Source organism: Oncorhynchus keta, chromosome 13 (genome assembly GCF_023373465.1).
Source record: "Oncorhynchus keta strain PuntledgeMale-10-30-2019 chromosome 13, Oket_V2, whole genome shotgun sequence".
Taxonomy (NCBI): Eukaryota; Metazoa; Chordata; class Actinopteri; order Salmoniformes; family Salmonidae; genus Oncorhynchus; species Oncorhynchus keta.
Window position 1 is genome coordinate 42,740,491 of NC_068433.1, and position 27,500 is coordinate 42,767,990.

Below are 27,500 nucleotides of genomic sequence, written 5' to 3' on the forward strand. Positions count from 1 at the left end.
TAGCTCTGCTGCAGATGATAAGTTCATTGGAGTTACCAGCCTCAGAAATTGCAGCCCAAATAAATGCTTCACAGAGTTCAAGTAACAGACACATCTCAACATCAACTGTTCAGAGGAGACTGCATGAATCAGGCCTTCATGGCCAATTTTCTCCAAGGAAACCACTACTAAAGGACACCAATAATAAGAAGAGCCTTGCTGGGGCCAAGAAACAGGAGCAATGGACATTAGACTGGTGTATATTTGTCCTTTGCTCTGATGAGTCCAAATGTGAGATTTTTGGTTCCAACCGCCATGACTTTGTGAGACGCAGAGTAGGTGAACAGATGATCTCTGCATGTGTGGTTCTCACCGTGAAGCATGGAGGAGTAGGTGTGATGGTGTGGGGGTGCTTTGTTGGTGACAATGTCAGTGATTTATTTAGAATTCAAGGCACAAGGCACACTTAACCAGCATGGCTACCACAGCATTCTGCAGAGATACGCCATCCCATCTGGTTTGCGCTTAGTGGGACGATCATTTGTTTTTCAACAGGACAATGACCCAAACACACCTCCAGGCTGTGTAAGTGCTTTTTTTTTTTTTACCAAGAAGGAGAGTGATGGAGTGGTGCATCAGATGACTTGGCCTCCACAATCACCTGACCTCAACCCAATTGAGATGGTTTGGGATGAGTTGGACCGCAGAGTGAAGGAAAAGTAGCCAAAAAGTACTCAGCATATGTGGGAACTCCTTCAAGACGGTTGGTAAAGCATTCCTCATGAAGCTGGTTGAGAGAATGCCAAGATTGTACAAAGCTGTCATCAAGGCAAAGGGTGGCTATTTTGAAGAATCTAAAATATATTTTGATTTGTTTAACACTGTTTTGGTTACTACATGATTCCATATGTGTTATTTCATAGTTTTGATGTCTTCACTATTATTCTACAAAACGAAAATAGTACAAATAAAGAAAAACCCTGGAATAAGTAGATGTGTCCAAACATTTGACTGGTACTGTTACTCAGTGCACATTAGAGTACATATTACTGTTAAAGCTCTATTATTTCTCATCTGTTTTGCAGTAGATGTTATAGATGTGTGAGAGAAACTGGTGAGAAGGGCTTTGGGATGAGTTAACTTCACCCCTGAGCCCTCTCTCCCTACCCCGGCCTCATCTTATTTATACACTTACAACAAAAGACAGAGGGGGAGAGATTGAGCCCCTTATACATTCAGAAAGAGAGAGAGAGAGACAGAGCAAGAGAGATGGACAGGATGAGTGAGAGAGCGTTAGAGAGAGCGCAGTAACATATTTACATTTTATAGATAATCAACCAACCTTAAAGTGCATTCTCAAATATTATTTTTTTTCTTGCAAATATACACAAAGTGATGTGAGTAACTTGAAGCTGTGAGTAATTGAATTAGAGATGGAGGGCGACATTTTCGCCGTGCAAAAGAGCACAAATCTGTGTGAAAATACCGTAAACCTCATTATAATCTGGCAGTGTGATTCAATTATACATTTTTCTTCAACGATCTGTAATCCCGCTGACAGATTATAATGAGTTTTACAGTATTTTTACACAGATCTGTGCTCTGTTGCACCCCGAAAATGTCGCCCGGAGTTTCATGATGACGATGGTGATTATTTCCTGTCTGGGGCCTGAAGACTGCTCACCCTGTTTTTGGAGATCGTGGCATGGGGAGAAGAGGGAGTAAAGAATTCTCCCCATCTAAATGTGTACTCAAAAAACCTGGCTTCCAGCGCATGTTGAAAATAGCTGATTTGCAATGTCGTAGAGGGGAGTTGTATGATCATTCAGTGTCTCTTTCCTTTATGTGTCACTCTCTCTGGCTGTTTCTCTCTCTCTTTCTCTTTCTCTTTCTCTTTTAATCACACAATTACACCTGTACCAATATACACACTCCCAGACAAACATGCACTTTAACTGCCGACAGAGTAGTCAGTGTAGTAGTAGTAGTGTGTTAATGTGTCAGGGAGTGAAAGAAGGAATAGAGGGGGTTTGATCAGTAGGTAGGGCTGTGGTGGAAACTGGAAAATGAATAGTTGAGACGTCTCAGAAGTTGAAAAACACATTCATCATCTTCATTACGCTGGGAAAACTAGCCAAGTCAGTGTAACGCATGCCCATCGCCAGCCCGAGAGACGCCAGGCCTGCATGCCACTGTTTGCCAAATGGCTAACTTTTACGCCCGCCTGTCATTGTGGCCCGTATCCCGTGGCTATGGTGGCTCCGAAGCCGAACAGAGAGGAAATGTTCATGATTTTTTTTCTGGGGGAATTTGCAGAAGATAAATGAGAGGTTCCAGGTAAGTGAAAGAGTTTTTCATGTTTTTTTTCTTCTTTTCCTTCCTTCCAACGGACCCCAGTCCCACATTTGGCAAAGTGTGGAGGCTTGGACGTACCAAATAGTATACTTTTTCTGCCTTTAAAAAAATAAATACTTCAATTTTTTTTTGGTGCACAGAGACGTTCCTGAACGTTCCCGGAGTGTTCCAAAGGGAGCCTGGCGGTGTCTGTCTGTCTGTCCGTAACGAGACAGTGATTTACAGACTCCCTTGTTTCTCCATAGCTCCTAAACAAGGTTTATCCCACCGAGTTGCAAAATCTGTGGCAAGCTAAAGCAGATTGGCAGATACACACTCTTTTTCTTGTGTTACATTATACCAGTTAGTCAAAGTCTGTACATTTGCCCCCAGAAGGAGTTAAACCATTTCTGGAGTTGACTAAGTTCAAATGCATCTGAGATTAGGCAAGACACTGAACACAATACCTCAGGGTTCCTCAACTGAAGGCCCGTGGGCCAAATTTGTCCTGCGGGTGGTTTAATTTGGCCCTAAAAGTTTTCAGAGCAAAAAAAATATATATAATTTTTTTATTTATTATTATAATTGTTGGACATAAGACTGTAAAAACACCAGGAAATCAGCTTGAATTGATTTTAATTTAGCAAATCTGTTCCCAAGTATTCCCACCCATAATAGACGTGATGCAATTGTAAGCAAGGTTTGAAATGATTGTTTTAGTCAAATATTCTATATGTTTGGGCTTCTTGCGGTCAATTTGCAGTCAATTTGCGGCTGAATCTAGTTGATGATCCCGGCAATCCCTGTTCTAACTGGAACACACACACACACACACACACACACACACACACACACACACACACACACACACACACACACAGGTCTTCTGTCATGTCACAAATAAACCCCTTTTCTGTGTGTTGTCATTCCTGCTGTACTAGAACACTGGAGAAGCCCTCTCTCTCTCCCCACAAACAGATCTCTACTATACAGTATCATCAATGCTGTGTTCTCACAGAACTGCCTTCATTTTGTGCCCGTAACCTTTTCCTTTCCAGCCATGCGAGGACCCACGACATCCACGGAAGAAGTGGAAAACCTCCGAAAGAATGAAAGAAAGAGAGAAACCCTGTTCTCCTTCTCCCTCTGTCCCGTGTCTTTTTCTCTCTGGCGAGAGGAAAGGCTCCTCTGTGGTCTGAGTGTCCCAACTGCTCTGTCACTGGGCCCACCTTTGACCCACCTTTGTGTAGTGCTGTCTCTGGTGCTCCTCCTCTTCCTCCTCCTCTTCCTCCCTACCTACCTCCTCCTGCTTTCTGGTGATAGTTACTGATTGCCTGTCTTGTCTGAGCATCCATGTTCAAATTCAATTCAAAAAGGGTTAAATCCTTAATTAAGATTATAAAAGAGAATTGAATTAAAGACTCTGGGGGGGAACTAATAAAACAATGATACAGGATTAGAGTGAACATCTCAGTTGCAGCCTGATCTAACGTTACATAGAGCTACCCATCCAAACCAAAAACAAACATCTCTCCAAACAACTCCCCCTCCTCCAACCTGCAATATGCCTCCCTCCCCCTAACAGTACAGTACAACGGCCTCAACAAGCAAACTAGATCCTGTTGCTGTGGCAACCCCCGAAACCCACGTCATCCACCCACCCCCACCCATCAGCACCTCCTCCCTCATCCACCTGTAGAAACAGGGACCAGTAACCCTGCCTGTTTCTCAATAACACCTCCGTCATGCCGTCATCCCAGCCAGCCGCATGCATTCTCAATCTGACACGCTCTCCGTGTCTGTCAGCCCGCCCGTCTGTCCTCACCATACCTCTGTCACTAATCTACGCAACCCTTCTGCCTGTCTGTGTTTCTGTCTGTCCGGCTGCATGGGAGATCCTACTGTTCTACATTTGTTTTTTTGTTCAGATTTGTATTTTCTTTCATTTTTCCCTCCTTGAATTGCGGTTACATTAATAGCAACCAACTCTTGTCCTCCTGTTTTCTTACAGTGCATCGTTACTGGTTACCATTACTGTTCTCCTCTTAGCTGTAGTGTACTGCTATGGATTCATTCCTCCCTCTCTTCAGTGATTATTTCCTGTGTAAGTTCTGCTCCAGTCTAAACAACCCCCCTCAGAAGGCCTCCTCTAAACTGGCCTTAGAACTGTTGATTCCTTGTAGCCCCTTAGGAGAGTCCTGGGGTCCTCTCTCCTCCTCCTCCTCCTCCTCCTCCTCCTCCTCCTCCTCCTCCTCCTCCTCCTCCTCCTCACCCTTTCTTACACAACCACCCACTCACACACACGTTCACACGCTCATACACACGTGCACACACCCTCGCACTCAAGCATGCACACGCTCACAAGCACTCACATCCATACACTAGCACGTAATTGCACAGTCACCCATATACGCACAGTCACCCATATACACACGCACAGTCACCCATATACACACGCACAGACAGGCACAAACACACACGCACATACATGCACATACGCACTCATACACACACACACCAAACCGTTAGTTGAGAGACAGAAAGCCTCCATTCATTCGTGAACACTGCTTCAGAGAGTCCTTCACTTTGTCTACCAAACCTTCCCAAACTAACCGCCTGAGAAAGACCAGTAACGGGCCAAGCCAGGGGTGACCGAGAGGGGGGCTTTAGTTACCCCTTCCTCACCAAAATCCCCCTCCATAGGACTTTGTACATCAAAGACAGTCCTATTTCCATTGTACTGAGTGGCAGTGCCCTGGCCTGTCCCCCCATTCAGTTCTTCAGAGAGAGAGATGCTCATTCAGAGCCTAATGACTCTGACGTCCCAGTGAAAGACTCCCACTCTTCCCAAGGCCCAGTAGAGCTCCTCACCACCCCAGCCCATCCACTCTAACACAGCGTTTGCTCATGCATATCTGTGTATGCTCAGCTGCATATCTGCATGTTCATCTTAACCGTAACCCCATCCCCGACCTTTCCCCTCTCCCTTCTCACCCCCCCCTCCACCCCCCCAGCTTGGGAACATGGTTTCCAGCGTTGACTGTTAAAGCCAGTTGTGATGTGTTCCATAGACAAACAGGCAACCAGCGCTGCCCCCAGACGACCTCCTTCTCCTCTCCTCTATGCATGCCCTCTCCACCCCCCCCCCCACTAGTCCCCAACCCCATTTATTCCTCCTCCCATTTACTTCTCCCATTGTGGCCCACGATGGGACGGGATTTCCTCTCTCTTCTTCTCTCTCTCATCCCTTCATGTTGTCATTCTGAAGTCCTTGTAGTTGCTCCCTCCCTCTGTAGTGTCTGTTGGATCTGGTGGCTAGCATAGCCTCTCACCCGTTGGCGTCACCCTCTCCCTTTCTTCTGTTGTCATCCTCACCCCCCTGCTTCTTACCCAACACTCATGCAGCTTGTCTTGGACATGTTTGCTCATCCTTCCCTCTACTCCTCCTTCCTTTCCTCCTCCCCCTCTTCCTCCCTTTCGGATGTGAGGGAACCATTGCTGAGTGTGTGTGGCCGTTTGATATGGAAGACAGAAACAGCAACGGCTACAACATCAACGTCAACCAACTCCCCCACACCCCCGCTAAATTATATTTTTATTTGAACTTCTATTTTTGTCCCCTACCCCCACCCTTACCCTCATTTAAACTTTTTTTTTTTGCTATCTGGGACTTTTGGATTTGTTTTTGGGATTAACACTCTAACAGGGATTTTGGCGCTTTTTCATGGCTTCTTGCTTCTTGGCTTTGGTTTTGCTCAAACGCCAAGAGGGGCTGACTTGACTTGACGTCTCTGGCGGCAGCGGGCGGTGGACACTGGGCTTCTCATTAACCTTACTGCTCACTGTTTGTCCCCTTGTCACTTGTGTTTTAGAGAGAGATGAGGCTGCAATTGAGAGCTCTGAGTTCAATGCCACGTCAATAGCTGATGTGGACAAGCGGGTGAAACGGCGGCTACTTATGGGTAACTCTTTTCTTCCTCTTTCTATGTGTTGCCATGGCGCTTGTGCTTGTATCCTCCCCTTTCCTCTCTCTCTCTCTCAATTTTGTATTTTTATTTTTATGAAAGTCCTTGGTACCCTCTATGTCCACCCACAAGGTCCCCAGTCCCTTGGTAAACTTCTCCAACCCTGCTCCCACCTCTCCCCATCGCCCGTCTCGGCAGAAGATACATGTTCTCTAGAGTTCCCGCAGTAACTAACAGCTACTCCTCTAGGCAGCTACACGTCCCTCCAAAGATTAGACTGGTGGTCAGGCACTACTCCTCAAGTACTGCAGAGTCTTTAGACATAAAGGAACGTTTATGGACAATGAAAAAGGTCTTGAAGAACTCGGGACTTGACCATTTTGACACGATTTCACTGTTCACTATTAAGGTGCAAATGTTCCTGTGAGGTTTTAAACACCCTCAGTCCTTCCTTGCCCCAGATGATACTCATGGCTTGGAGGGACAGTACACGAGGAGGCGTTCCAGATCCATCCCATTATATCTTTGGCGTTGCCATAGAGAACATCTCAGCTAGTATCTTTGAAGGGTCTCTATCTGCAGAGTCCCTTTGCCTATAATGGATGACATAGGGCTTCATTCAATCAAATCCACCACCTGGACGTCTCCGGGTGAAGACAAATCATCAATCTTATGTTGTGAGAATGTGTCTTTTGGATTCATTTATTCAATAAACTCTACTGCTGTGCTTGCCTTGCCTTCTTCCAGATAGTGGGTTTGATTGAATAGACACCTACGTCTTTAAGGTTGGTGACCTTTATCTTCCCATCCATCCTATGGCATCATTTCCATCTCAGTCCCCTTGGCCAGTTACGTTTCCTAGCCTGACCCTTGCAGTACCAACATATCTGAAGCCGTACTCCTCAAGGGATGCCTTTCAGAGGGCCCTTCACAGTTCATTATCACCATATGCCCCTCGCCATCTTCCCGTTTCAGACTGCCACCCTACTCCTCAAGGGATGCCTTTCAGAGGGCCCTTCACAGTTCATTATCACCATATGCCCCTCGCCATCTTCCCGCTTCAGACTGCCACCCTACTCCTCAAGGGATGCCTTTCAGAGGGCCCTTCACGTTCATTATCACCATATGCCCCTCGCCATCTTCCCGTTTCAGACTGCCACCCTACTCCTCAAGGGATGCCTTTCAGAGGGCCCTTCACAGTTCATTATCACCATATGCCCCTCGCCATCTTCCCGTTTCAGACTGCCACCCTACTCCTCAAGGGATGCCTTTCAGAGGGCCCTTCACAGTTCATTATCACCATATGCCCCTCGCCATCTTCCCGTTTCAGACTGCCACCCTACTCCTCAAGGGATGCCTTTCAGAGGGCCCTTCACAGTTCATTATCACCATATGCCCTCGCCATCTTCCCGTTTCAGACTGCCACCCTACTCCTCAAGGGATGCCTTTCAGAGGGCCCTTCACAGTTCATTATCACCATATGCCCCTCGCCATCTTCCCGTTTCAGACTGCCACCCTACTCCTCAAGGGATGCCTTTCAGAGGGCCCTTCACAGTTCATTATCACCATATGCCCCTCGCCATCTTCCCGTTTCAGACTGCCACCCTACTCCTCAAGGGATGCCTTTCAGAGGGCCCTTCACAGTTCATTATCACCATATGCCCCTCGCCATCTTCCCGTTTCAGACTGCCACCCTACTCCTCAAGGGATGCCTTTCAGAGGGCCCTTCACAGTTCATTATCACCATATGCCCTCGCCATCTTCCCGTTTCAGACTGCCACCCTACTCCTCAAGGGATGCCTTTCAGAGGGCCCTTCACAGTTCATTATCACCATATGCCCCTCGCCATCTTCCCGTTTCAGACTGCCACCCTACTCCTCAAGGGATGCCTTTCAGAGGGCCCTTCACAGTTCATTATCACCATATGCCCCTCGCCATCTTCCCCGTTTCAGACTGCCACCCTACTCCTCAAGGGATGCCTTTCAGAGGGCCCTTCACAGTTCATTATCACCATATGCCCCTCGCCATCTTCCCAAGGGATGCCTTTCAGACTGCCATATGCCCTACTCCTCAAGGGATGCCTTTCAGAGGGCCCTTCACAGTTCATTATCACCATATGCCCTCGCCATCTTCCCGTTTCAGACTGCCACCCTACTCCTCAAGGGATGCCTTTCAGAGGGCCCTTCACAGTTCATTATCACCATATGCCCTCGCCATCTTCCCGTTTCAGACTGCCACCCTACTCCTCAAGGGATGCCTTTCAGAGGGCCCTTCACAGTTCATTATCACCATATGCCCTCGCCATCTTCCCGTTTCAGACTGCCACCCTACTCCTCAAGGGATGCCTTTCAGAGGGCCCTTCACAGTTCATTATCACCATATGCCCCTCGCCATCTTCCCGTTTCAGACTGCCACCCTACTCCTCAAGGGATGCCTTTCAGAGGGCCCTTCACAGTTCATTATCACCATATGCCCCTCGCCATCTTCCCGTTTCAGACTGCCACCCTACTCCTCAAGGGATGCCTTTCAGAGGGCCCTTCACAGTTCATTATCACCATATGCCCCTCGCCATCTTCCCGTTTCAGACTGCCACCCTACTCCTCAAGGGATGCCTTTCAGAGGGCCCTTCACAGTTCATTATCACCATATGCCCCTCGCCATCTTCCCGTTTCAGACTGCCACCCTACTCCTCAAGGGATGCCTTTCAGAGGGCCCTTCACAGTTCATTATCACCATATGCCCCTCGCCATCTTCCCGTTTCAGACTGCCACCCTACTCCTCAAGGGATGCCTTTCAGAGGGCCCTTCACAGTTCATTATCACCATATGCCCCTCGCCATCTTCCCGTTTCAGACTGCCACCCTACTCCTCAAGGGATGCCTTTCAGAGGGCCCTTCACAGTTCATTATCACCATATGCCCCTCGCCATCTTCCCGTTTCAGACTGCCACCCTACTCCTCAAGGGATGCCTTTCAGAGGGCCCTTCACAGTTCATTATCACCATATGCCCTCGCCATCTTCCCGTTTCAGACTGCCACCCTACTCCTCAAGGGATGCCTTTCAGAGGGCCCTTCACAGTTCATTATCACCATATGCCCCTCGCCATCTTCCCGTTTCAGACTGCCACCCTACTCCTCAAGGGATGCCTTTCAGAGGGCCCTTCACAGTTCATTATCACCATATGCCCTCGCCATCTTCCCGTTTCAGACTGCCACCCTACTCCTCAAGGGATGCCTTTCAGAGGGCCCTTCACAGTTCATTATCACCATATGCCCCTCGCCATCTTCCCGTTTCAGACTGCCACCCTACTCCTCAAGGGATGCCTTTCAGAGGGCCCTTCACAGTTCATTATCACCATATGCCCCTCGCCATCTTCCCGTTTCAGACTGCCACCCTACTCCTCAAGGGATGCCTTTCAGAGGGCCCTTCACAGTTCATTATCACCATATGCCCCGCCATCTTCCCGTTTCAGACTGCCACCCTACTCCTCAAGGGATGCCTTTCAGAGGGCCCTTCACAGTTCATTATCACCATATGCCCCTCGCCATCTTCCCGTTTCAGACTGCCACCCTACTCCTCAAGGGATGCCTTTCAGAGGGCCCTTCACAGTTCATTATCACCATATGCCCTCGCCATCTTCCCGTTTCAGACTGCCACCCTACTCCTCAAGGGATGCCTTTCAGAGGGCCCTTCACAGTTCATTATCACCATATGCCCCTCGCCATCTTCCCGTTTCAGACTGCCACCCTACTCCTCAAGGGATGCCTTTCAGAGGGCCCTTCACAGTTCATTATCACCATATGCCCCTCGCCATCTTCCCGTTTCAGACTGCCACCCTACTCCTCAAGGGATGCCTTTCAGAGGGCCCTTCACAGTTCATTATCACCATATGCCCTCGCCATCTTCCCGTTTCAGACTGCCACCCTACTCCTCAAGGGATGCCTTTCAGAGGGCCCTTCACAGTTCATTATCACCATATGCCCTCGCCATCTTCCCGTTTCAGACTGCCACCCTACTCCTCAAGGGATGCCTTTCAGAGGGCCCTTCACAGTTCATTATCACCATATGCCCCTCGCCATCTTCCCGTTTCAGACTGCCACCCTACTCCTCAAGGGATGCCTTTCAGAGGGCCCTTCACAGTTCATTATCACCATATGCCCCTCGCCATCTTCCCGTTTCAGACTGCCACCCTACTCCTCAAGGGATGCCTTTCAGAGGGCCCTTCACAGTTCATTATCACCATATGCCCCTCGCCATCTTCCCGTTTCAGACTGCCACCCTACTCCTCAAGGGATGCCTTTCAGAGGGCCCTTCACAGTTCATTATCACCATATGCCCTCGCCATCTTCCCGTTTCAGACTGCCACCCTACTCCTCAAGGGATGCCTTTCAGAGGGCCCTTCACAGTTCATTATCACCATATGCCCCTCGCCATCTTCCCGTTTCAGACTGCCACCCTACTCCTCAAGGGATGCCTTTCAGAGGGCCCTTCACAGTTCATTATCACCATATGCCCTCGCCATCTTCCCGTTTCAGACTGCCACCCTACTCCTCAAGGGATGCCTTTCAGAGGGCCCTTCACAGTTCATTATCACCATATGCCCTCGCCATCTTCCCGTTTCAGACTGCCACCCTACTCCTCAAGGGATGCCTTTCAGAGGGCCCTTCACAGTTCATTATCACCATATGCCCCTCGCCATCTTCCCGTTTCAGACTGCCACCCTACTCCTCAAGGGATGCCTTTCAGAGGGCCCTTCACAGTTCATTATCACCATATGCCCCTCGCCATCTTCCCGTTTCAGACTGCCACCCTACTCCTCAAGGGATGCCTTTCAGAGGGCCCTTCACAGTTCATTATCACCATATGCCCCTCGCCATCTTCCCGTTTCAGACTGCCACCCTACTCCTCAAGGGATGCCTTTCAGAGGGCCCTTCACAGTTCATTATCACCATATGCCCCTCGCCATCTTCCCGTTTCAGACTGCCACCCTACTCCTCAAGGGATGCCTTTCAGAGGGCCCTTCACAGTTCATTATCACCATATGCCCCTCGCCATCTTCCCGTTTCAGACTGCCACCCTACTCCTCAAGGGATGCCTTTCAGAGGGCCCTTCACAGTTCATTATCACCATATGCCCCTCGCCATCTTCCCGCTTCAGACTGCCACCCTACTCCTCAAGGGATGCCTTTCAGAGGGCCCTTCACAGTTCATTATCACCATATGCCCCTCGCCATCTTCCCGTTTCAGACTGCCACCCTACTCCTCAAGGGATGCCTTTCAGAGGGCCCTTCACAGTTCATTATCACCATATGCCCCTCGCCATCTTCCCGTTTCAGACTGCCACCCTACTCCTCAAGGGATGCCTTTCAGAGGGCCCTTCACAGTTCATTATCACCATATGCCCTCGCCATCTTCCCGTTTCAGACTGCCACCCTACTCCTCAAGGGATGCCTTTCAGAGGGCCCTTCACAGTTCATTATCACCATATGCCCCTCGCCATCTTCCCGTTTCAGACTGCCACCCTACTCCTCAAGGGATGCCTTTCAGAGGGCCCTTCACAGTTCATTATCACCATATGCCCCTCGCCATCTTCCCGTTTCAGACTGCCACCCTACTCCTCAAGGGATGCCTTTCAGAGGGCCCTTCACAGTTCATTATCACCATATGCCCCTCGCCATCTTCCCGTTTCAGACTGCCACCCTACTCCTCAAGGGATGCCTTTCAGAGGGCCCTTCACAGTTCATTATCACCATATGCCCCTCGCCATCTTCCCGTTTCAGACTGCCACCCTACTCCTCAAGGGATGCCTTTCAGAGGGCCCTTCACAGTTCATTATCACCATATGCCCCTCGCCATCTTCCCGTTTCAGACTGCCACCCTACTCCTCAAGGGATGCCTTTCAGAGGGCCCTTCACAGTTCATTATCACCATATGCCCCTCGCCATCTTCCCGTTTCAGACTGCCACCCTACTCCTCAAGGGATGCCTTTCAGAGGGCCCTTCACAGTTCATTATCACCATATGCCCCTCGCCATCTTCCCGTTTCAGACTGCCACCCTACTCCTCAAGGGATGCCTTTCAGAGGGCCCTTCACAGTTCATTATCACCATATGCCCCTCGCCATCTTCCCGTTTCAGACTGCCACCCTACTCCTCAAGGGATGCCTTTCAGAGGGCCCTTCACAGTTCATTATCACCATATGCCCCTCGCCATCTTCCCGTTTCAGACTGCCACCCTACTCCTCAAGGGATGCCTTTCAGAGGGCCCTTCACAGTTCATTATCACCATATGCCCTCGCCATCTTCCCGTTTCAGACTGCCACCCTACTCCTCAAGGGATGCCTTTCAGAGGGCCCTTCACAGTTCATTATCACCATATGCCCCTCGCCATCTTCCCGTTTCAGACTGCCACCCTACTCCTCAAGGGATGCCTTTCAGAGGGCCCTTCACAGTTCATTATCACCATATGCCCCTCGCCATCTTCCCGTTTCAGACTGCCACCCTACTCCTCAAGGGATGCCTTTCAGAGGGCCCTTCACAGTTCATTATCACCATATGCCCCTCGCCATCTTCCCGTTTCAGACTGCCACCCTACTCCTCAAGGGATGCCTTTCAGAGGGCCCTTCACAGTTCATTATCACCATATGCCCTCGCCATCTTCCCGTTTCAGACTGCCACCCTACTCCTCAAGGGATGCCTTTCAGAGGGCCCTTCACAGTTCATTATCACCATATGCCCCTCGCCATCTTCCCGTTTCAGACTGCCACCCTACTCCTCAAGGGATGCCTTTCAGAGGGCCCTTCACAGTTCATTATCACCATATGCCCTCGCCATCTTCCCGTTTCAGACTGCCACCCTACTCCTCAAGGGATGCCTTTCAGAGGGCCCTTCACAGTTCATTATCACCATATGCCCCTCGCCATCTTCCCGTTTCAGACTGCCACCCTACTCCTCAAGGGATGCCTTTCAGAGGGCCCTTCACAGTTCATTATCACCATATGCCCCTCGCCATCTTCCCGTTTCAGACTGCCACCCTACTCCTCAAGGGATGCCTTTCAGAGGGCCCTTCACAGTTCATTATCACCATATGCCCCTCGCCATCTTCCCGTTTCAGACTGCCACCCTACTCCTCAAGGGATGCCTTTCAGAGGGCCCTTCACAGTTCATTATCACCATATGCCCCTCGCCATCTTCCCGTTTCAGACTGCCACCCTACTCCTCAAGGGATGCCTTTCAGAGGGCCCTTCACAGTTCATTATCACCATATGCCCCTCGCCATCTTCCCGTTTCAGACTGCCACCCTACTCCTCAAGGGATGCCTTTCAGAGGGCCCTTCACAGTTCATTATCACCATATGCCCCTCGCCATCTTCCCGTTTCAGACTGCCACCCTACTCCTCAAGGGATGCCTTTCAGAGGGCCCTTCACAGTTCATTATCACCATATGCCCCTCGCCATCTTCCCGTTTCAGACTGCCACCCTACTCCTCAAGGGATGCCTTTCAGAGGGCCCTTCACAGTTCATTATCACCATATGCCCCTCGCCATCTTCCCGTTTCAGACTGCCACCCTACTCCTCAAGGGATGCCTTTCAGAGGGCCCTTCACAGTTCATTATCACCATATGCCCTCGCCATCTTCCCGTTTCAGACTGCCACCCTACTCCTCAAGGGATGCCTTTCAGAGGGCCCTTCACAGTTCATTATCACCATATGCCCCTCGCCATCTTCCCGTTTCAGACTGCCACCCTACTCCTCAAGGGATGCCTTTCAGAGGGCCCTTCACAGTTCATTATCACCATATGCCCTCGCCATCTTCCCGTTTCAGACTGCCACCCTACTCCTCAAGGGATGCCTTTCAGAGGGCCCTTCACAGTTCATTATCACCATATGCCCCTCGCCATCTTCCCGTTTCAGACTGCCACCCTACTCCTCAAGGGATGCCTTTCAGAGGGCCCTTCACAGTTCATTATCACCATATGCCCCTCGCCATCTTCCCGTTTCAGACTGCCACCCTACTCCTCAAGGGATGCCTTTCAGAGGGCCCTTCACAGTTCATTATCACCATATGCCCCTCGCCATCTTCCCGTTTCAGACTGCCACCCTACTCCTCAAGGGATGCCTTTCAGAGGGCCCTTCACAGTTCATTATCACCATATGCCCCTCGCCATCTTCCCGTTTCAGACTGCCACCCTACTCCTCAAGGGATGCCTTTCAGAGGGCCCTTCACAGTTCATTATCACCATATGCCCCTCGCCATCTTCCCGTTTCAGACTGCCACCCTACTCCTCAAGGGATGCCTTTCAGAGGGCCCTTCACAGTTCATTATCACCATATGCCCCTCGCCATCTTCCCGTTTCAGACTGCCACCCTACTCCTCAAGGGATGCCTTTCAGAGGGCCCTTCACAGTTCATTATCACCATATGCCCCGCCATCTTCCCGTTTCAGACTGCCACCCTACTCCTCAAGGGATGCCTTTCAGAGGGCCCTTCACAGTTCATTATCACCATATGCCCCTCGCCATCTTCCCGTTTCAGACTGCCACCCTACTCCTCAAGGGATGCCTTTCAGAGGGCCCTTCACAGTTCATTATCACCATATGCCCCTCGCCATCTTCCCGTTTCAGACTGCCACCCTACTCCTCAAGGGATGCCTTTCAGAGGGCCCTTCACAGTTCATTATCACCATATGCCCTCGCCATCTTCCCGTTTCAGACTGCCACCCTACTCCTCAAGGGATGCCTTTCAGAGGGCCCTTCACAGTTCATTATCACCATATGCCCCTCGCCATCTTCCCGTTTCAGACTGCCACCCTACTCCTCAAGGGATGCCTTTCAGAGGGCCCTTCACAGTTCATTATCACCATATGCCCCTCGCCATCTTCCCGTTTCAGACTGCCACCCTACTCCTCAAGGGATGTCCTTTCAGAGGGCCCTTCACAGTTCATTATCACCATATGCCCCTCGCCATCTTCCCGTTTCAGACTGCCACCCTACTCCTCAAGGGATGCCTTTCAGAGGGCCCTTCACAGTTCATTATCACCATATGCCCCTCGCCATCTTCCCGTTTCAGACTGCCACCCTACTCCTCAAGGGATGCCTTTCAGAGGGCCCTTCACAGTTCATTATCACCATATGCCCTCGCCATCTTCCCGTTTCAGACTGCCACCCTACTCCTCAAGGGATGCCTTTCAGAGGGCCCTTCACAGTTCATTATCACCATATGCCCTCGCCATCTTCCCGTTTCAGACTGCCACCCTACTCCTCAAGGGATGCCTTTCAGAGGGCCCTTCACAGTTCATTATCACCATATGCCCCTCGCCATCTTCCCGTTTCAGACTGCCACCCTACTCCTCAAGGGATGCCTTTCAGAGGGCCCTTCACAGTTCATTATCACCATATGCCCCTCGCCATCTTCCCGTTTCAGACTGCCACCCTACTCCTCAAGGGATGCCTTTCAGAGGGCCCTTCACAGTTCATTATCACCATATGCCCCTCGCCATCTTCCCGTTTCAGACTGCCACCCTACTCCTCAAGGGATGCCTTTCAGAGGGCCCTTCACAGTTCATTATCACCATATGCCCTCGCCATCTTCCCGTTTCAGACTGCCACCCTACTCCTCAAGGGATGCCTTTCAGAGGGCCCTTCACAGTTCATTATCACCATATGCCCCTCGCCATCTTCCCGTTTCAGACTGCCACCCTACTCCTCAAGGGATGCCTTTCAGAGGGCCCTTCACAGTTCATTATCACCATATGCCCCTCGCCATCTTCCCGTTTCAGACTGCCACCCTACTCCTCAAGGGATGCCTTTCAGAGGGCCCTTCACAGTTCATTATCACCATATGCCCCTCGCCATCTTCCCGTTTCAGACTGCCACCCCTACTCCTCAAGGGATGCCTTTCAGAGGGCCCTTCACAGTTCATTATCACCATATGCCCCTCGCCATCTTCCCGTTTCAGACTGCCACCCTACTCCTCAAGGGATGCCTTTCAGAGGGCCCTTCACAGTTCATTATCACCATATGCCCCTCGCCATCTTCCCGTTTCAGACTGCCACCCTACTCCTCAAGGGATGCCTTTCAGAGGGCCCTTCACAGTTCATTATCACCATATGCCCTCGCCATCTTCCCGTTTCAGACTGCCACCCTACTCCTCAAGGGATGCCTTTCAGAGGGCCCTTCACAGTTCATTATCACCATATGCCCCTCGCCATCTTCCCGTTTCAGACTGCCACCCTACTCCTCAAGGGATGCCTTTCAGAGGGCCCTTCACAGTTCATTATCACCATATGCCCCTCGCCATCTTCCCGTTTCAGACTGCCACCCTACTCCTCAAGGGATGCCTTTCAGAGGGCCCTTCACAGTTCATTATCACCATATGCCCCTCGCCATCTTCCCGTTTCAGACTGCCACCCTACTCCTCAAGGGATGCCTTTCAGAGGGCCCTTCACAGTTCATTATCACCATATGCCCCTCGCCATCTTCCCGTTTCAGACTGCCACCCTACTCCTCAAGGGATGCCTTTCAGAGGGCCCTTCACAGTTCATTATCACCATATGCCCCTCGCCATCTTCCCGTTTCAGACTGCCACCCTACTCCTCAAGGGATGCCTTTCAGAGGGCCCTTCACAGTTCATTATCACCATATGCCCCTCGCCATCTTCCCGTTTCAGACTGCCACCCTACTCCTCAAGGGATGCCTTTCAGAGGGCCCTTCACAGTTCATTATCACCATATGCCCCTCGCCATCTTCCCGTTTCAGACTGCCACCCTACTCCTCAAGGGATGCCTTTCAGAGGGCCCTTCACAGTTCATTATCACCATATGCCCTCGCCATCTTCCCGTTTCAGACTGCCACCCTACTCCTCAAGGGATGCCTTTCAGAGGGCCCTTCACAGTTCATTATCACCATATGCCCCTCGCCATCTTCCCGCATCAGACTGCCACCCTACTCCTCAAGGGATGCCTTTCAGAGGGCCCTTCACAGTTCATTATCACCATATGCCCCTCGCCATCTTCCCGCTTCAGACTGCCACCCTACTCCTCAAGGGATGCCTTTCAGAGGGCCCTTCACAGTTCATTATCACCATATGCCCCTCGCCATCTTCCCGCTTCAGACTGCCACCCTACTCCTCAAGGGATGCCTTTCAGAGGGCCCTTCACAGTTCATTATCACCATATGCCCCTCGCCATCTTCCCGTTTCAGACTGCCACCCTACTCCTCAAGGGATGCCTTTCAGAGGGCCCTTCACAGTTCATTATCACCATATGCCCCTCGCCATCTTCCCGCATCAGACTGCCACCCTACTCCTCAAGGGATGCCTTTCAGAGGGCCCTTCACAGTTCATTATCACCATATGCCCCTCGCCATCTTCCCGTTTCAGACTGCCACCCTACTCCTCAAGGGATGCCTTTCAGAGGGCCCTTCACAGTTCATTATCACCATATGCCCCTCGCCATCTTCCCGCATCAGACTGCCACCCTACTCCTCAAGGGATGCCTTTCAGAGGGCCCTTCACAGTTCATTATCACCATATGCCCTCGCCATCTTCCCGTTTCAGACTGCCACCCTACTCCTCAAGGGATGCCTTTCAGAGGGCCCTTCACAGTTCATTATCACCATATGCCCCTCGCCATCTTCCCGCATCAGACTGCCACCCTACTCCTCAAGGGATGTCTTTCAGAGGGCCCTTCACAGTTCATTATCACCATATGCCCCTCGCCATCTTCCCGTTTCAGACTGCCACCCTACTCCTCAAGGGATGCCTTTCAGAGGGCCCTTCACAGTTCATTATCACCATATGCCCCTCGCCATCTTCCCGTTTCAGACTGCCACCCTACTCCTCAAGGGATGCCTTTCAGAGGGCCCTTCACAGTTCATTATCACCATATGCCCCTCGCCATCTTCCCGTTTCAGACTGCCACCCTACTCCTCAAGGGATGCCTTTCAGAGGGCCCTTCACAGTTCATTATCACCATATGCCCTCGCCATCTTCCCCCGCATCAGACTGCCACCCTACTCCTCAAGGGATGCCTTTCAGAGGGCCCTTCACAGTTCATTATCACCATATGCCCCTCGCCATCTTCCCGCATCAGACTGCCACCCTACTCCTCAAGGGATGCCTTTCAGAGGGCCCTTCACAGTTCATTATCACCATATGCCCCTCGCCATCTTCCCGTTTCAGACTGCCACCCTACTCCTCAAGGGATGCCTTTCAGAGGGCCCTTCACAGTTCATTATCACCATATGCCCCTCGCCATCTTCCCGTTTCAGACTGCCACCCTACTCCTCAAGGGATGTCTTTCAGAGGGCCCTTCACAGTTCATTATCACCATATGCCCCTCGCCATCTTCCCGTTTCAGACTGCCACCCTACTCCTCAAGGGATGCCTTTCAGAGGGCCCTTCACAGTTCATTATCACCATATGCCCTCGCCATCTTCCCGTTTCAGACTGCCACCCTACTCCTCAAGGGATGCCTTTCAGAGGGCCCTTCACAGTTCATTATCACCATATGCCCCTCGCCATCTTCCCGTTTCAGACTGCCACCCTGCTCCTCAAGGGATGCCTTTCAGAGGGCCCTTCACAGTTCATTATCACCATATGCCCTCGCCATCTTCCCGTTTCAGACTGCCACCCTACTCCTCAAGGGATGCCTTTCAGAGGGCCCTTCACAGTTCATTATCACCATATGCCCTCGCCATCTTCCCGTTTCAGACTGCCACCCTACTCCTCAAGGGATGCCTTTCAGAGGGCCCTTCACAGTTCATTATCACCATATGCCCCTCGCCATCTTCCCGTTTCAGACTGCCACCCTACTCCTCAAGGGATGCCTTTCAGAGGGCCCTTCACAGTTCATTATCACCATATGCCCCTCGCCATCTTCCCGTTTCAGACTGCCACCCTACTCCTCAAGGGATGCCTTTCAGAGGGCCCTTCACAGTTCATTATCACCATATGCCCCTCGCCATCTTCCCGTTTCAGACTGCCACCCTACTCCTCAAGGGATGCCTTTCAGAGGGCCCTTCACAGTTCATTATCACCATATGCCCCTCGCCATCTTCCCGCATCAGACTGCCACCCTACTCCTCAAGGGATGCCTTTCAGAGGGCCCTTCACAGTTCATTATCACCATATGCCCCTCGCCATCTTCCCGTTTCAGACTGCCACCCTACTCCTCAAGGGATGCCTTTCAGAGGGCCCTTCACAGTTCATTATCACCATATGCCCCTCGCCATCTTCCCGCTTCAGACTGCCACCCTACTCCTCAAGGGATGCCTTTCAGAGGGCCCTTCACAGTTCATTATCACCATATGCCCCTCGCCATCTTCCCGCATCAGACTGCCACCCTACTCCTCAAGGGATGCCTTTCAGAGGGCCCTTCACAGTTCATTATCACCATATGCCCCTCGCCATCTTCCCGCATCAGACTGCCACCCTACTCCTCAAGGGATGCCTTTCAGAGGGCCCTTCACAGTTCATTATCACCATATGCCCCTCGCCATCTTCCCGCATCAGACTGCCACCCTACTCCTCAAGGGATGTCTTTCAGAGGGCCCTTCACAGTTCATTATCACCATATGCCCCTCGCCATCTTCCCGTTTCAGACTGCCACCCTACTCCTCAAGGGATGTCTTTCAGAGGGCCCTTCACAGTTCATTATCACCATATGCCCCTCGCCATCTTCCCGTTTCAGACTGCCACCCTACTCCTCAAGGGATGTCTTTCAGAGGGCCCTTCACAGTTCATTATCACCATATGCCCCTCGCCATCTTCCCGTTTCAGACTGCCACCCTACTCCTCAAGGGATGTCTTTCAGAGGGCCCTTCACAGTTCATTATCACCATATGCCCCTCGCCATCTTCCCGTTTCAGACTGCCACCCTACTCCTTTCAAGGGATGTTTCTTACTCAGAGGGGGCCCTTCACAGTTCATTATCACCATATGCCCCTCGCCATCTTCCCGTTTCAGACTGCCACCCTACTCCTCAAGGGATGTCTTTCAGAGGGCCCTTCACAGTTCATTATCACTATATGCCCCTCTCCATCTTCCCGTTTCAGACTGCCACCCTACTCCTCAAGGGATGTCTTTCAGAGGGCCCTTCACAGTTCATTATCACCATATGCCCCTCGCCATCTTCCCGTTTCGGACTGCCACCCTACTCCTCAAGTATGCACTCGTTTGGCCTACAGTACTTGCTTTTCAAGTGAGCATTATCACTCGAACAGCCACATCGTGGCATAAAGAGCTTTCATGCAAGCCCCGGGCACCGTCATGAGAGACAGGCTCCAGATACTGTATCTACACTGTAGGTTCATCAATGGATGACTCAGTCAATTAGTATACAACTCATTTCAATGAATGTACAACTGAATAAAAAAGTGTGAATAGTTAACCCTTTCCCGACTCAGTGGAGGAAGATGCATCCTTTCAACAGTAGTGACTGACTGTTGAATGGAAATCACTCCACGGGGTTGGTGGGAAGGGACGAACAACATGGATCTCAGACAACGTATGCCAACCAACTCCTAGATGACACCGTTCTGTACATAGTCTGTCCCTGTGACCCTTCTTTTCCCCCTTTCAGACCTCGAGACCCCTGTGAAGTTCTACCTGACTGTTAAAGTGTGGTTGCAATATGTCTCCCTTTAATGGAAATATCTCAACTAATCTGGACTAACCACTAAACCAGACTAAACGGGTGAACCCCCACTAATACCTAACTAAAACTGCACTTCCTTAAACCTGGGAGCCTCGGAGCAGCATTTCCCTCTCGGTTTCTTATTGCTCTGTCTGCTTTATTTGACTCTTTTGTTTTCAAAGGCAGAAGTGGATCCAGTACAATGTACAGCCTGTATGTTTACCAACATGGAGACCTAAGTCAGTCAGTCATGCAGACATCCTGGGCTCGTATATATACTGTTACTGTTATGTGTTCGTGCCTGCAGGTTTCTCCCATACAGAGGCAGACCTTACTTAAACAGGTGACGACTTTGGCCAGTAAATGGGTGGGGGGGGCTTGATTGTAGATAACACAATTCCACCCATCTCCTCTAAATGTTCACTTTTCCATCCTTCTCATCTTCCCTCCGTTGAAGAATTCTTCCCCAGCCTGATTCAGTTCCTGTTGTTTTCATACCTGATGACGTCACTGTTGATGCTCCTCCCCTTCATTCCAACACTGTATCCGCCATGTTTTCTATAACCCCCATCTCACATTGGATATCTCTGTGTCTCACAATGATTTATGTTTTTAGCCCGCTCTATATGACCTGTGTTATTGAGATGTTTTTATCCTCACTTTTTTAGTTGCAGATTTTTTTCCTTCTTCACAGGTCTGATTGCCATTGTCATCGAATTTTCACTAGTTTAATCTCACTTAATTCTTTCCAAGCAAGTCAAAATTATAATTGAAACCAATGTAAGGCAAATTATCTTTAGCAGGGGTGAATAGACCTACTGTAGGTATTGCTATAGTAGAGGAGGAGACTATGGAAGTCTTTAGAACAGCTCTGAACTGGCCTGGTCTGTCCCGCAGCAGCGTGTTAGATTTGACACCGTGCTCCATTTGTCTGCCTGCTTTGACACACAGCGTTCCGGACTCTCTCTGTACTTCTGCTGCTGCTATTTTCTCTGCAGACACTGCCGTAGTCCTTGTCCCAAAGCACTGGAGCCCAGATTGATCAAGACAGATTAAACTGGACCTGGGCTATAATGAAAAAACGATGGAGGAAAGCATGATAGATAGAGAGAGAGAGAGAGAGAGAGAGAGAGAGAGAGAGAGAGAGAGAGAGAGAGAGAGAGAGAGAGAGAGAGAGAGAGAGAGAGAGAGAGAGAGAGAGAGAGAGAGAGAGATAGAGAGAGGGGAAAGAGTGAAGAAAGTGAAAGCACAGAAAAAGTCAGGTCTTTTCAAAGGCTGGGTGTGAGAGAGAGGGGGGGGGGTGCTGTAGCTACACTGACCCCGGCTGCTGAGGAGTCCAAATAAACCACTCACCTAGGACAGATGAGCTGGGCGTGTGTGCCTGTCTGTGTGTGTGTGTGTGTGTGTGTGTGTGTGTGTGTGTGTGTGTGTGTGTGTGTGTGTGTGTGTGTGTGTGTGTGTGTGTGTGTGTGTGTGTGTGTGTGTGTGTGTGTGTGTGTGTGTGTGTGTGTGTGTGTGTGTGTGTGTGTGTGGATAGCGTGATTCCAGGACGGGGGCAGCGCTGACAGCAGGATTAGGTGCCCATGACAACAGTGAAGGGGGATCCTGTTAGCTAGGCCCTGCTGAAAGACGATCGTGCCCCTACAGCTCAGTCAGTATGTGTGTGGAGGGTTGATGGGACTTGGCATGATGCTTAATAAAGCACAACCACTCCTCTTTTCTCATGACTCCCTCTTAATCAATAGAACATGTGTCCTCTCTGAGAGACGATGTCTTACTGAGAGAGAGAGAGAGCGAGAGACTGCATGGAGATTTGACTGGTCAGCATGTCTGTGTGTGTGAAGAGTATGTGGGACGTGTGTATGTGTGTGTGTGCGTGTGTGCGTTCGTGCGTGCGTGCGTGTGTGTGTGTGTGTGTGTATCTCCCCACTCCTGACGTCAGCAGAGCAGGTCAGTCAAGTCTGCCCAGAGCATGTGTGAGCATGGCAGGCATCTTAGAGATGGATGAGAGGAGAGAGAGACAGACAGACAGAGAGACAGTGAGGTGGAGGGGCGTGATGATGGGGTTATGGGGTGGGCAAGTCAGGGGTGTCTCTGTTGGTTTGTACTGGCTCTCAGCCAACAAACCACTGGCCCTGCAGCCGCTGCTCACACAAACAAGACAGACGAGTAATCTTCATCTGTCACCACGGAGATGAGAGCTGATTCCCTTGAACGGATCCCTCCAACCGTCAACCCCCCCCAGAATGTCTCCCCCAAAGAAACTCCCCCAAAACCCTCACTACCCTTTTCTAAAAAAGAGGTATGACCCTGTCCCTCTTCCTCTGTCAGCATCAGCATGTTGACTAGAGTCAATGAAATTGAAACACAGGGAAGTGGAAAGGATGGCTGTGAATAGAAGAGCGTTAGCCTTTGTAGCATCGTTGCAATACAGTGTGCATGAGACATAAACATTCGGGGGTGGGAGAGGGGAGGGGGTTCAGAGGGGCTGTTCGGGGGTAGGCTGGGCATGTCCAGTACATCAATCAGAGTGTGTTTTGGCGGGTCTGTGTTCCTGTGTGCAGCCTCTTGCCCTGGGGGTGGGCGGGCCTGGCTCATCAGAGCAGGAGAGGGGCTCTGAGCAGGGCTCACGCTAAGCTAATGATAGGGCCCATTGCTTTCAGTAGTATAAATCACTCTGACCCATGAACAGCCCCATGCACACACACACACACACCTGAGTGGGAAGTTTACAGGGGTCCGCTGCCATACCCTACAGCACCCATCAGACAAGCTACACTATTATATACAATAGTATGTGGACACCCCTTCAAATTAGTGGATTCAGCTATTTCAGCCACACCCATTGCTGTCAGGTGTATATAATCAAGCACACGGCCATGCAATCTCCATAGACAAACATTGGCAGTAGAATGGCCTTTCTGAAGAGCTCAGTGACTTTCAACGTGGCACCATAGGATGCCACCTTTCCAACAAGTCAGTTCGTCAAATGTCTGCCCTGCTAGAGCTGCCCCGGTCCACTGTAAGTGCTGTTCTTGTGAAGTGGAAACGTCTAGGACCAACAACAGCTCAGCCGCGAAGTAGTAGTCCACACAAGCTCACAGAACGGGACCACCGAGTGCTGAAGCGTGTAGCGTGTACAAATATTCTGTCCTCGGTTGCAACACTCACTACCGAGTTCCAAACTGCCTCTGGAAGCAACATCAGCACAATAACTGTTAGTCTTCATGAAATGGGTCTCCATGGCCGAGCAGCCGCACACAAGCCTAAGATCACTATGCGCAATTCCAAGCGTCAGCTGGAGTGGTATAAAGTTAGCCGCCATTAGACTCTGTAGCATTGGAAACGCGAGAATGCTACCTGTCCCAATGCATAGTGCCAACTGTAAAGTTTGATGGGGGATAATGGTCTGGAGCTGTTTTTCATGGTTCGGGCTAAGCCCCTTAGTTCCAGTGAAGCGAAATCTTAACGCTACAGTATACAATGACATTCTAGACGATTCTATGCTACCAACTTTGTGGCAACAGTTTGGGGAAGGCCTTTTCCTGTTTCAGCATGACAATGCCCCCGTGCACAAGCGAGGTCCATACGGAAAACGATCATCTTTGGGATGAATCGGAACGCAGAATGCGAGCCAGGCCTAACCGCCCAACGTCAGTGCCCGACCTCACTAATGTTCTTGTGGCTGAATGGAAGCAAGTCCCTGCAGCAGTGTTCCAACATCTAGTGCAAAGCAGAAGAGTGGAGGCTGTTATAGCAGCAAAGGGTGGACCAACTCCATATTATTGACCATGATTTTGGAATGAGCTGTTCGACGACCGGGTGTCCACATACTTTTGGTCATGTAGTCTACCAGGAGTATAGAGCATCTCTCCTTCCCCTATTCCCTCTGTTTTCCTTTTCTAGGAATCAGGTTAAGTACCCCAAAAAGGTATCTGCAGTTCTATGAAACACACCAGCAGCCTCATTGAAGTAGAGCCTTTTTGGCACTGACAGGTTCCCGGTGGTGGTAGAAACTGGTGACCATGCTGGCTCTCACAGCACCCACCTGCCGTTTGCTTTTGCTGCAAACAGACGGCCATGTCGGATCAGCCCGATGATGAGATGCCGTCAGTCCGTGACACTGCAGTCATTGACAGTATTATGCTAATGCTGTGACCTCTAGAGCCGGGCATGTTAGCTAGCCTGTCTGAAAGGGTTTATCTTCTCCCCTCCTCCCTTAAAGCGAGCACAGAACCTCTTTGCATTTAATGAGCTGGGAATAGGTGCCAGAGAGACAAGTGCACCATCTCTCATTTGCATACAAGTCCATGTCCAAATAGCCAGAGCCATTTCAGTGTCTTCTGTCACCTTTCAGTTTGGGATCTTGGCTGAACTCGTGGATACCATTTTTATGCCTCTGTGTCCAGTATGAAGGAAGTTAGAGGTAGTTTTTGCGAGCCAATGCTAACTAGCATTATCACTAGCTGTACCCAAAGACTTCCAGTCTTTGTGCTAAGCTAGTAAGCATTGCTCTCGAAACTACCTCTATAACTTCCTTCGTACAGGACGCAGAGACATAAAAATGGTGTCCACAAGTTTGGGGAAGTAGATGAACTATGCCTTTAGCTAAGCACAGTCAACTGAGTTTCTTTCCCAGGACATATCAGAAGCCTGCCAGACCCAAATAGTTCATCTGAAACTGTTCTTTATTAAATATAGTAGCCTATTATTGAGCCCCGTTCTAATAGCAGTGTACCGTTTCACCGTCCTCAGCAGTTTCTGACACCCATTGGGGATTAGTGAGCTCAGCTTTCTTAAAGCAACAATGGGCTGCGCAGGTGAAGTGGAGATGCCATTAGGTGCTGTTTGTTTTGGGATTAGCTCAGGCAATATTCACAAGTCAGAGCAAACCTTATCTTCGCCACATACAAGAACATTTTTCCTGTAGTCAAAATACACACATTCGGTCCTAAGTACTACTACTCGATCCCACCACTGACTATATTATAGACTCTCGTGTTTTCTCTACTTCACCTTCAGTATCGTTTTTGACTAAATGTTGACGTTTTTTTTGGAAACAAGGCACACCTGTCTTAACTCGGCTACTGAGTTCCTCTCCTTATCAGCATATGTTGCCCATTATTCTCCTGTATATGTTTGGTAGAAATCTGTCTTTCTCTCATTTGGTCTGCTAGGTGTTCCAATCAATGATGCTCAACAGAATCCTGAGTTTACAGTCGGTCTGTAACATGTTGTCAATCCAACTGTGTTCCGTCACATAACCTGTCACTGGTCTGATGGACAACTACAATGTCTTGACACGGGCTTAGTATCGTGGAAATGAAGTCTGAATGGGTATGATGGAATAGCCAAATGGCCTGAGTACACGACGTCACCCTGTTGTGTATTTCCCCATTGTATGCAGCCTCTTCTCAACCCACCCGTCATATCTTCGCTGTCTACTGTTTCTCTCTTTAGACTCCGTTCTGCTCTTTAGATATGCATGCCAGTCAGTAGGTTAACACCCCTCCCCTGCCCCCCCCGCCCCTCCTCTCTTTTCTCCCACTGTATATTTTTGTTTCACCCAGAAACCTGTGCGGTGAACAATGGCGGCTGTGACCGGACCTGCAAGGATACGGCTACAGGGGTCCGCTGCAGCTGCCCCGTGGGATTCACCCTGCAGCCAGACGGCAAGACCTGCAAAGGTCAGTGTATAGGTGTGTGTGTGTGTGTGTGTCCGTGTGGCCCTACTGTCCCCTACGGCTCTCCTCTATCTTCTTTACTTCCCCCCCCCCCCCTCTCTCTCTCTCTCTCTCTCTCTCTCTCTCTCTCTCTCTCTCTCTCTCTCTCTCTCTCTGTCTCTCTCTCTCTCTCTCTCTCTCCCTCTCTCTCTCTCTCTCTATGTGACGGACGGCTTTAACTCATGCCTTGATAGCACCCAACCCTTTAGTGTGCTCGTTTCATCTTGAAAACACACTGCTAGTGCTGTGAGGACTCATTCTGTATCAGCACTCAACCGTACTTTGCCATTATAACGCAATATGGGCAAGTTGTGTGGTATTGAATGGTACTGAGTTGAGAGGATCCTTTGCGGAGGTGGTCCAGGGGTCTGGTATCTGTGGCTGGTATGAGTGGTATCTGAGTGATCTTGGGCCAAGACCAACCAATCCTGCGTCGCAAAGTTCACTTCGCCTCCTCGCCTGGAGCAGAGAGAGGCTCCAGTCTCCGGCGCGGTCACTGGCAGTGCTGCTGTTGTTGATGTTGCCGCTAAGTGTTTCCACTTCCCAAAATCCGCCCGTGACGTCAAAGGCAGTGGCCAAGGCCCTACCGGGCTGCCACATAGACACAGTGAAATGGATTATTTTAGCGGATAGTTGTTTGAGGCTTGTCCCTAAACAAACAGGGGGCGGTTGATGTTTCTGACCCCAGGGTCACCCTAATGGAAAATACAGTGCTTTCGTGTGGAGTGGTATTGTTGATTTGTATCAGGGATCATTGATAGGGCTGAGGAACAGCTACATTTACATTTACATTTAAGTCATTTAGCAGACGCTCTTATCCAGAGCGACTTACAAATTGGTGCATACACCTTATGACATCCAGTGGAACA

General features: G+C 50.2%; 1 protein-coding gene across 5 annotated transcripts in view; it reads left to right on the forward strand.

The window, feature by feature from the left end:
• Window positions 1–27,500, forward strand: part of LOC118392563 (signal peptide, CUB and EGF-like domain-containing protein 1) — a 139,904-nt gene that overhangs the window by 79,006 nt on the left and 33,398 nt on the right. For 2 of the 5 annotated variants that reach the window (XM_052460200.1, XM_052460201.1), the window contains exons 7-9: window positions 1,573–1,626; window positions 6,186–6,275; window positions 26,479–26,595. In XM_052460200.1, the coding sequence (XP_052316160.1) occupies window positions 1,573–1,626; window positions 6,186–6,275; window positions 26,479–26,595 (261 nt within the window). The remainder of the gene's footprint in view (window positions 1–1,572; window positions 1,627–6,185; window positions 6,276–26,478; window positions 26,596–27,500) is intronic. The other 3 variants (XM_052460203.1, XM_052460204.1, XM_052460202.1) reach the window with 2 other exon arrangements.